This window comes from Limulus polyphemus, unplaced genomic scaffold (assembly GCF_000517525.1).
Source record: "Limulus polyphemus unplaced genomic scaffold, Limulus_polyphemus-2.1.2 Scaffold214, whole genome shotgun sequence".
NCBI classification, from domain to species: Eukaryota; Metazoa; Arthropoda; class Merostomata; order Xiphosura; family Limulidae; genus Limulus; species Limulus polyphemus.
In genome coordinates, this window is record NW_013665824.1 from 487,398 (window position 1) to 499,471 (window position 12,074).

General features: G+C 31.6%; 2 protein-coding genes across 2 annotated transcripts in view; one reads left to right on the forward strand and one right to left on the reverse strand.

The window, feature by feature from the left end:
* Positions 1 to 1,386, forward strand: part of LOC106478472 (phospholipid scramblase 2-like) — a 21,060-nt gene extending 19,674 nt beyond the window's left edge. The window contains exon 8 of the mRNA XM_013939016.2: positions 670 to 1,386. Within this exon, the coding sequence (XP_013794470.2) occupies positions 670 to 729 (60 nt within the window). The 3' untranslated portion in view covers positions 730 to 1,386. The remainder of the gene's footprint in view (positions 1 to 669) is intronic.
* An 8,953-nt stretch (positions 1,387 to 10,339) lies between these two features.
* The window catches only part of LOC106478467 (phospholipid scramblase 1-like), a 10,088-nt gene continuing 8,353 nt past the window's right edge, over positions 10,340 to 12,074 (reverse strand). Inside the window, exon 4 of the mRNA XM_022382078.1 lies at positions 10,340 to 10,880. Within this exon, the coding sequence (XP_022237786.1) occupies positions 10,845 to 10,880 (36 nt within the window). The 3' untranslated portion in view covers positions 10,340 to 10,844. The remainder of the gene's footprint in view (positions 10,881 to 12,074) is intronic.

The following is a 12,074-nucleotide window of genomic DNA, read 5'->3' on the forward strand; positions in this document are numbered from 1 at the left end:
CCCCTACGGCTGAAAGGACGGGCATGTTTGGTGTGACGGGGATTCGAACCCGCGACCCTCAGATTGCAAGTCGAGTGCCTTAACCACCTGGCCATACCGGGCCCTGATATGATTATTATGCTGGTTAAAAATGGAGAATATAATAATATATTACAAGGTGTCTTAATGACGAAGTTGATACAGTTATACTAGCAGCTGATGGCTATGAGTTATGTTCACCACATTATCATATAAGCAAGGATATTATATCTTGTTCTGTAATTTGTTCTGCCAAAGTTCTTTTGGCCTACACTTTTAGACTAATTCTTAGAATTCAACAAGAGTTAGAGTTGTTTATTCTAGGAATTACCCCCCCCCCCATTTTCAGTAACTGCGGGATAGGGATTTAGTGGAATACTAGCAGTAATACTAAATTAAAATAAAAACCTGCAGTATCCTGAAGTATAGTATAGAATTTAGTTTAAAATAAATATCTAAACGTTATTGTTCACAAATACACCTTTATACTTCAGGTAACCACAGCTGTAGGTAGGGTAGAGATCCCATTCTTATAGTGAATTAAACAAAAGGTTCCATTAGCCTATTACCTGGAGATATATATATATGTTCATATCTTAAATTTTACCAAAGAACTTAGTATTTATTATCTTCCTTTTTAATACTTTTCAGGATTTCATGTTTTTCGAGAAATCCAACAATGAAGAAAATGACTGCCTTGGAATGTGTTGAAGTGCTCTGGATCGTGAACAAGGATTTATTACCTATGGAAATGTTTCACAGTCATAATTATAAAAACAAGGGTCCTATATATATACGTCTATGAGCTTCACTGTGTGATTTATAGAAGAAAGTTGAAATTGTGTGAATTTACTTTCTTGTGATTATTAGTATGTATCTGGTATTTTTATGAATTTTCATATTCACTTGTGTACCACTTAACCTCAGTTTAAACAAGATCAACGTACTTTTATGAGAACACATTTAACTTTTTCTAATAAAAGTTATAACTGGGTTTGCAGATAACTCAATAAATTTAAAGGCAGACTCCATGTTAAGAAGATATCCATGTAGACATTGTTAGAGCCATTTCTAACGTCATGGCCCAAATAACTTCATAAGTGAGCAAACAGACTCTCCTCGACTTTTCAGCAATATGGTATATGCAGTTAGGTACTCTGTTCTATTCAAAAGTTCAATGTCAGTATTATGCATCATTTTTATTGTAGATGTCTTGCATTATTTAAATGAGGGCATTTATAAATGTTGACTGTGGATTAGTATTTACAGTAAAAATGTGAATATTAATGTCATAGAAAATAATATTCTTGTATATCTTCTGAAAGAAAAAATATATACTCTTATAAGTTTATATATACATGAAAATATTCAATACTTTACACACACGCACATACATATCTATTTATATATGAACGTTTCTGGCTGGTTTAGATGAATACAATAACACACGTGTTGTGCCTTGTAGTGAAGATAATGTATACTTTTTACTTTATAATTATTATTAGTAATTCAAAGTGTTTAATAGTTTTAGCTATTTTAATATTTTATTGAAGTAATTTATAGACAGATTGTATAATTATTTATTTTCATTTGATAGTTTACAATGATTAACCACATAAAAGTATACACTGTTGATTCAAGTGTAACTTTTTCTGAGATGAGACTCTTTACATTTTATTTCCTGTTGTTATATTTTAATGTCATCAGAGCTATCATAGCTTAATGTCTTTATAATTTGATTCTAATGAAACCTATTATTCTTTAAAGTCAAAGTATTAGTTATATTCTCAAACATTTATTATTGTTATCTTGCTATACTGCTAAGTTATCATTTTCAAATTGAAAATATTTGGTTTTTTTCATTAACATCATGCAGAATAAGCTGTGAAATATCTTGGTATATAAAGTTAAGTTAAAATTAAAACTTGTCTGATCATTGCGATCAAATTCTCTCACAGTTGTTTTTCCATTTCCATTCAACAGTTTACAGGATACATTTAATATGTATAATTCTGTGAAAAAGTGTAGTTTTTACTGATTATATATATATATTAAAGATTGATTTTCTTTTTCACCAGAGGTGAAATTGAAAAGAGAATCTGTAACGTAGAGGCCTAATGCATTATTTGACTATCTGTACCATCCGGTGTGGACTGCAGTTTCGCCTATTCAAGGCTCATCAGCACAGATTGGTTCAGCAAACCAAAGAAATACCATTAGGCCTATCAAAATGGTAAAGACCATATAATATCTATGGGGTTTTTAGTTCTTTTTGTCTTCGCCATACAATAACCTGGATTAATTAGTTACTGTATGGTCAAGACAAAAGGAATTAAAACTTCATAGATATATTTTACTGTTCTTAGTGCCCATTATGTAGTAACAATATATAAATGTTACTCACCTGCCAAAAATTGTGAAATCTAAGACACTAAATGTTCCAAAATACAAACGACTTCTGTGTAAGCGATTGTCATTGTTTTGAAATAAAGCAAATCTTAAATTTAATGTAGAGGTTTTACAAAATACATGATTTATTAGCCATGTATGTTGTGTAGTTGTATTACAAATATTAAATCATGCTTAGTGATTAGTATTGATGTCCACTAGCTTTCTTGTTTGATTTCATGTCTCATATTAGGAGAACCTCAAGTTTTACGTACTTAACGATGCACAATGTTTTATTTTAAAATAAAATACATTTAGTGTAATTTGTGATTTTCTTTATTTTGAAGCTTTATTCTCATTACAAAATATCGTACCACAGCCGTACATGTTTTCTGTAAATTACTTAAACGTTATCAAACAGCAATATTTTTCTATTAACTTATCTATCTTTTTACCAAAATAACATAACATTCGACACTGATGATATTCCCAGCTACTATTTTAAATTGCATATAAGATACAATTTTACCTGTGTAACAAAACATATGGAAAATAGAAGTTGTAGAATATAAACGAAAAAACGACTAAATACGTTAATTTTTAATATGAAGCAATGAACAGTTTGATTCGTTACGTGTTTTTCTTAATACACACTGAAAACAAAAATGAGTGAACATTCAAAGACATCCACATTAGTTTATTGCTTTTATTACACATTTATAATATCTATTATGAACATTTAAAGCAAAAATTTGTAAGAGTGTGTAACAACTTTATTTCTCGTTTTAGTAAATAGTTTTCACATTACAAAAGTAAAAAAACAAATCATCACTTTATGCACTCGCTATCAGAAATGAAAAAAAAAAGCTGTTGCACTTAAATATTTTTCTCTTGTAATATTATTACACTTCAAAAAATGTAATAATGTTATATGTTTAGCTATATTTCCAATATTTCAAATTATAAGCCTGAATGAACATGTTGTCAACAAAAATTACAGAATTACTTAGCAAATGTCTCTCATATCAATGCTTTATTTAATCATTTTCATCCGCTAGAACACCTTCTACGAAAAAACATCACATTGTGGCACTGTAATCACTTTTTATCTTAGAAATGTAGCTGTATTACATGTATTTTAGGTACTTGTGGACATATCAGCTGATATAAAAGTAAGAAATATAGCTGTATTACATGAACTTTAGGTACTTGTGGACATATCAGCTGATATAAAAGTAAGAAATATAGCTGTATTACATGAATTTTAGGTACTTGTGGACATATCAGCTGATATAAAAGTAAGAAATATAGCTGTATTACACGTATTTTAGGGACTTGTGGACATATCAGCAGACATAAAAGTAAGAAATATAGCTGTATTACATGTATTTTAGGTACACGTGGACATATCAGCTGATATAAAAGTAAGAAATATAGCTGTATTACATGTATTTTAGGTACTTGTGGACATATCAGCAGATATAAAAGTAAGAAATATAGCTGTATTACACGTATTTTAGGTACACGTGGACATATCAGCAGATATAAAAGTAAGAAATATAGCTGTATTACATGCACTTTACGTACACGTGGATATATCAGCTGATATAAAAGTAAGAAATATAGCTGTATTACATGCACTTTACGTACACGTGGATATATCAGCTGATATAAAAGTAAGAAATATAGCTGTATTACACGTAAAAGATATAACTGTATTACATGCACTTTACGTACACGTGGATATATCAGCAGATGTAAAAGTAATTCAGCTTAACTTCTTCATATCCTACCCACCAAACGAATATTTTTGGAGTGAGGACTTGTTTGCCGATTTACGAAAAAACGGTGCCGAATGTGCACCTAAGATCAAGATATTCCCAATATCCGATATTTTTCATCCCTAAAACATCCTCAAACATTTTGGGGCCAGACTGAAGAATACCTTCCCCAGTGACTCGCGGGCTATAGATAATACTTGTATTAAAAATATCCTAACATTTTTTAATAAATATCGAAAACTAAATATCTTAGTTTTTGCTCAGTTCAACTTCAGAAACAAGAAAAAAAAGTCTAAAGTAAACGTCGAATTAACCATTGATTTTACTTTATGGTGTGACAAGAGATGGAGTACCTATGAATTCTTAGCATTCAGTGTGTGCAGACCTGGTAGTTAGGGCACTTCAAGTGGGCAATTTAAGAGTCGCGGGTTCGAATCCAATCCCAGAACATGCTCGGTCTTTTAGCCATGATGGCGTTTAATGTGACGGTCAATCCAACTACTCGTTAGTGAAGAGTAGCCCAAAAGTTGACGTTGGGTGGTACTGGCCAGCTGCCTTCCCTCTAATCTGTCACATCAAAATTAAGGACGTCTAGCGCAGATAGCTCTCGAGTAGCTTCAACATTAAAGAAATACTCATGTGTGATTGTTCAGCTATAGAGAGTATTTGGTGCAGATTGATGAAGAAATATGGAAACGTATAAGGAACAGATACATCCACACATACTGACTTTTATTTATATAGATTAAGTGATTGGCTAAATGTACAAAGTACAGTTATGCTGAACCTTCAATGGCATACCTGAAGTTATTTCAAACTTCGATGTTTAATACAAGTAAAACTTAAGATAATTGAACAGCATAATTCGTAATATCACAAACACGTAACATTTGTAAAATATCTACATTTCTTATGACTTTCCCCACATCACATGGATTGTGTTTATAGATGTTTACTGGATGGGCTCTTCGCATGCATACATATGTTACACCTACATGGATTGTGTTTATAGATGTTTACTGGATGGGCTTTTCGCAAGCATACGTATGTTACACATTTCCGTTAATGCATTGCTATTTTCAAGGTATGTTTTGCAGGCTATGTTTATGACTTTGTTGAATAATATATCTTGCCACCTGTTGACGTACCCACGAAGTGTGAAATAATATATCTTGCCACCTGCTGACGTACCCAAGAAGTGTGAAATAATATATCTTGCCACCTGTTGACGCACCCACGAAGTGTGAAATAATATATCTTGCCACCTGTTGACGCACCCACGAAGTGTGAAATAAATCATTATGGAAAATAAATTGGGCCATTAAGACCCCAAGTATAGTTTCTTATCAAAATAGCCCCCAGTGGCACAGTGGTATGTCTGCGAACTTACAACGCTATAATACCCGTGGTGGGCAGAGCACAGATAGCCCTTTGTGTAGCTTTGTGTTTAATAACAAACAACTACAACAACTTATCAAAATATATGTATTTGAGATTGTTTCTTTTTAAAGTAAGTTTATTAGAAATTTATTTCATCTCAACTCTATGATTAACTGACGATTTTGATCAAATATGGTAAGAAACTAAACTACGACAGTGTAATGACCAAAGTTAACTCAGATCTGAATGTTTCAGTCAAACATGGAAACATAAATTTTGAGTTTGAGTTAGTATATAAATGATTGGTCAAGCTAACTAACAAAGTTCAAAATATCTTTAGAAACCAAACTGTTTTATTATAATAGAATATATACTAATATCATATTAATTTTACAAACAATAAATCTAAATTTTTAACAACCACCCTGTGTACAATAAACAATAAAAAAACAAGGTACGAATATCAAAAAATAAAATCGGCTATGTTACCACATCTTTTTTTTCAACAGTATGTAATAATTAAGACTTGGTTTTCTTCGCTTTATTGCTGTTAATGTGCACTAAAATTATAATCATGACAAACAGTAACACACCCTATTCTTCTGTTACATGTACTTCGAGGGGAAATACGTATTCACCCACAAATGACAAGTATTTAGAACTTTTCTACCCACTCCTCGAACATTTATAAAAATAATACAGTAGTGGTAATAAATGAGTCGTTCAATTTATCCGTGTTTTAATTTATTTGTGATTCAACACAAAAGTTTTATTAATTAATCTTTTTTGAAGTAATTTTGTTTGATGATTGGTTTAAAATAATAATATTAACCACAATGTTATACATAAGTAAAATTAATACACAAAATTTTTAATTTTCATATTGTGTACCCCAGGAATATCCGAAACATTACGCTATTCTTTTTTGTAGTTATTTTACTAACTGTATTTCTTATAATACTAAATGTAAGTTTAAAGAATCTACACAACTAGTATCTATCTACTATCTAGCGAAACCACAGCCAAGGGAACGTGCTTGGAAAAATCAGCGAAACCACAGCCAAGGGAACTGGCTTTGAAAAATCTAGCGAAACCACAGCTATGGGAACGGGCTTGGAAAAATCAGCGTGGAACGTGGACCCTGATTCAATGCCGTTCCATTGGCTGTGGTTTCGCTAGATAGTAGATAGGGACAGTGGGAATCTCGTTAATCCATTCCCCGCTGATTTTTCAAAGCCCGTTCCCTTGGCTGTGGTTTCGCTAGATAGTAGATAGGGACAGTGGGAATCTCGTGGTTTTCGTTCTTGATCTTTGTTAACTCAGATTAAGCATCTTCACTAAAACCTATGACTAAGTTAACTTCTCACATTTTACGTGCTTTCAAAAAATCCACAGCGTGGTCAGTAGTATCTTGCGACTAAAACCTTTTTTTTCTTTTTAGTCCCGAGACCGCTTACAACAATTGGGGCACCATAGATTCTGATACTTCATCGATGTGGCGACCATCTCCTCTGCAGGTAGCCTTCTCTAATTTAGCAGTGAAAGACTAGAGAGAAGGCACCACCAACTCTTCTGTTATTCTTGTTTCAATGAATATTGGGATTGACTGTCACTTTACAACGCTCCCACGGCTGAAAGGGCGAGCATGTTTAGCGACTGGGATTTGAACCCGAGACCCGCAGATTGTGAGTCAAGTGCCCTAACCATCAGGTCATGCTAGACTCGCTCAAACCTTAGACTTTTCAATTTGCACCCAGGTATGCTAATCAATAGGCTTACTTACTTGTGTGTATCTTCAAGTGCCCTAACCATCAGGTCATGCTAGACTCGCTCAAACCTTAGACTTTTCAATTTGCACCCAGGTATGCTAATCAATAGGCTTACTTACTTGTGTGTATCTTCAAGTACCCTAAGCATCAGGTCGTGCTAGACTCGCTCAAACCTTAGACTTTTCAATTTGCACCCAGGTATGCTAATCAATAGGCTTACTTACTTGTGTGTATCTTCAGTAGTCGAAACTTAGAATTAGTGTACATCATTCTTATTTTATTTATTCATTTTTTCTAACAGCCATTTGAACGTTTTCCAGTTCAGCAAATTTATCTCGAATCATTTTCATTAGGTTTACAAAACTAAAAGGATTTTTTTTCTATTACTAGGCAATCATTTTTATACAAACCATTTTGCTTCTCTCTGATACTAGATCCCAGTTTTTCTGCTTACATCATTTCAATATCATAAGCTGGGGCCTCGAAATACTTGTGAAACAAGAGGATAATGTGATAAGAAACCACTTATCTATATATATATATATATTGTAGCTACTGCTCTTCTACAGTTATTATTCGGGAAATCATAACCTTTTTCAGAGTTGTCGCTTCTTTTTCAGAAACATATATATTACTATGGAGGACATCATCACTGAGATATTCTTTCATTGAATCGTTTTTCCTAGAAGCAAAAAATCTCAAATATGTTTATTTTTAGTAGGATTGATTCTATTCTGTCTCTTCCCATAGATGTTTCCTCTCTTTGGTTTTTATTTTAGGGCTGGGCGTGCTCTAGTGTTTAGTGCGCTAGACTGTGAATCTGAAGGTCTAAGGTTTGTGCACCACTACTGCAAAATCGGGTTCAGCACTTTTAGGATCGTAGTTGTGTTAGAATGGTGGCTTTATAATACCACTACCCGATTAGTGTAGCGCCGAAGAATTGATGATGGGTGCTATTGACTAGGTGCCATCCTTCAAGTAAACCAGTTCAAAATTAAGGATGGCTAGAGAAGGTAACCGTTATGTAGCTTTGCGTGAATATCAGAAGGAAAAATATTTATCATTCCCTGTATCACATTTTCGTGTCTTTTATATTATATTTTTCTAATGTAATATTGTAAATGAAAACTATTTAAGGGCAATGATCTTGCATTTCCGATAGCGAGTAAATATAGTAAATGATTTTTTTTCACTTTTGTAACGTAAAGAATATATACTAAAACGAGAAACAAAGAAGCTAAACACATACTTACAAATTTTCACTTTAAATGTTCACAATAATTTAATGAAATAAACATTATTCGTAAGTAAGAGCAGCGGTAAACCAATGTGAATGTCTTTGAATGCTTTCTCACTTTTGTTTTCTGTGTGTGTAACACCTTAAACTATTCGATTGCTTTAGAAACGAACATTTTAAACCTTTCTTTTCTTTTATATTCTGCAACTTCCGTTTGCCATATGTATTATTACACAGATAAAATTGTATTCACAGGCTATTTAAAATGGTAGCTGAGAATAACATCAGTATCATATGATACGATATTTCTGTAAAAGATGAGTTAATAAAAAATTATTACTGTTCGATAGCCTTTGGGTGATTTACAAAAACATTTAGAAAAGCTTCAAAATAATGAAAATCACAAATTGCACCAAATGTATTTTATTCTAAAATAAAATATATTACATTGTTGTAAAACTTGGGGTTATTCTAATATGAGACATGAACTGTTGTAAAGCTAGTGGACATCAATACTAATCACTAAGAATGGTTAGATATTTTTAATACAACTTTGCAACATCAGATTGTTAAATACGTGACTAATAAGACAAGTAATTTTGCTTTTTGGTAAAATCTTTACATTATATTTAAGATTTGGTTTTACTTCAAAATAATGATAATCTCTTAGACAAATCTTGCTGGTATTTTGGGATTTTTTTTTACAATTTTTGGCAATTGAGTAACATATATATGTTTTTACTACATACAAGGCACTAAGAACAGTGGAAACTATACTTATTCACAAAATAATTATATACTATATGTATGTACTCTGTGAATTGTTGAATGGAAATAGGAAAATTCAAACTGTGAGAGAATTTCGTCGCAATGGTCAGACAAATTTTAGTTTTAACTTATATCTACCAAGTATATTTCACAGCTTATTCTGCATGATGTTATCGAAAAACATCAAATATTTATAATTTGAAAATAATAACTTATCAACATTGCAAGTTAACAATCAGAACTGTATGAAAAATATAACTAATACTTTGACTTCAGAGAATGAAATTATAAAGACATTAAGCTACAATATTTGTTTGTTTTTTACACAAGGGCTATCTCCACTAGCCGTCCCTAATTTAGCAGTGAAACACTGAAGGAAGGCAGCTACTCTTTTACCAACGAATAGTGGGATTGGCCGTCACTTTATAACGCCCTCACGCCTGAAAAGGCAAGCATGTTTGGTGGGATTCGGAACCCGCCACCCTCAGATTGCGAGTCAAGCGCTGTAACCACCTGGCCATGCCGGGCCCAAATGAACTTGTAAAGACATTAAGCTACAATAGCTCTGATGACATTTAAAATATAACAACAGAAAATAAAATTCAAAAAGTCTTATTTCAGAAAACGTTACGCTTGAATCAAAAGTGTATACTTTTATGTGGTTAATCGTTGTAAGTTATAAAATCAAAATAAAAAAATATAATTTGTCTATACGTTACTTCAATAAAATACTAAAATAGGTAAGACTTATAATTACTTAAAAACTCTAAGTTGCTAATAATAATTATAAAGTAACAGAGTACACTTTATCTACACTACAAGGCACAAAACGTGTGTTATTCTATCCATCTAAAGGAGCCAGTAACGTATATATATACATGTGTGTGTGTGTGTGTAAAGTATTTAATATTTTCATATATATAAACTTATAAAAGTATATATATTTTTCTTTCAGGAGATATACGAGAATAATATTCTCTATGACATTAATATTGATATTTTTACTGTAAATAATAATCCACATTTCTAAAATGATGCATAACATTGACATTGAACTTCTGAATAGAATAGAAACTGCTGAAAAGTCGAGGATAGTCTGTTTGCTCACTTATAAAGTTATTTGCGCCATGACGTTAAAAATGGCTCTAACAATGTCTATATGGCGTCTACCTTTAAATGTATTGAGTTATCTGCAAACTCAGTTACGACTTTTATTAGAAAAAGTTAAATGGGTTTTCATAAGAGTACGTTGATTTTGTTCACAATTAGGTTAAGTGATAAGTGAATATGAAAAATCGTAAAAATACCAATATATACTAATGATAACAAGAAAATAAATTCTCGTAATTTCAAAATTCTACTATAAATCATACAGTATAGCTCATTAACACACAAATATATATATATAACACCTATTTTATAACTTATATTATCAAACATTTCCATATATATAGATCCTTGTTCACAATCCAGAGTCCTTCAATACATTCCAAAGCAGTCATTTTACTCATTATTGGATTTTTCGAAAAACATGAAATCCTGAAAAATATTAATAAGAAAGATAAGAAATACTAAGTTCTTTGGTAAAATTTAAGATATGAACATATATTTCTCCAGGTAATAGGCTAATCAAACCTTTTGTTTAATTCACTATGACAGTAGGATCTCTACCCTACCTACAGCTGTGATTACCTGAAGGATAAAGGTGTATTTGTGAACAATAACTTTTAGATATTTCTTTGTAACTAAATTCTATACTATACTTCAGGATACTGCAAATTTTTATTATTTATTTATAATAGTTTTGTTAGTATTCCACTGAACCCCTCCTTTATAGTAATATAATAAATGCTGAATAAACAAAAAGAACGAAATAAATGTATTTCTACTTTAAATAATACTTAAACAACGTATTTTGCTTTATAGTATCCTGCAGTTACTGAAGATGGTGGTGTAATGAATTTATTATTGTATATTTATTTTAATATCAACGTTTGTTTAGATTAAATTTATATTTAGAAAGATACATAGCTTATACTGTTAAATTTGTATTGCGAAACTCCCGCCTGTTCTCGAAAGTTGTAGAAGATTCTCGAGAGTAAGAATCAACAATATATGTGTGTACGTAAACGCTTAAATTTGTATTGTTACGTAATTTGAATTTTCTAGAAAGCCTCCGCAGCCTATAAATATAACCAATGCGATGCGCTAAAAGAAAGTGTCTATTATTGGTTTGCTATACTTGGTGTGCTAAAAAACTACTTAAGCTATAACTGTGACTAACGCTTATTAATCGCGAACTTCAGATATATTGACCAGGAACGTTTATAAATTTCGAACATTACAAATCATTCAACTTTAGTGGAATCATATCAGATATTAGTACTTTTACGAAAACATTACCTCATATCATTGGTGAAACTCGACCTGTAATCGGCGTGTGATCAGCGAGAACTACAGGGCTAGTTAGCTCCCTACTATGTGAATTGTACCTATATCAACTCGTAATCAACTCACTCATCGTGAATCTTCGATAAGGTATCAAAAAAGTTCCAAACTAGGAAGAAGACTTTATATTGCTTTTAAGTTTGTGAACCTTTTGTTTATAACTCATTGTTTGTAATAACTGTTATTGTATATTGTATTGTTGTATGTATATTAAACGTATTTGTGTTAAAAAAAACTGTAGTGTGTATCAATCTTGTTGACAAATATCATAAACTGACTATATAT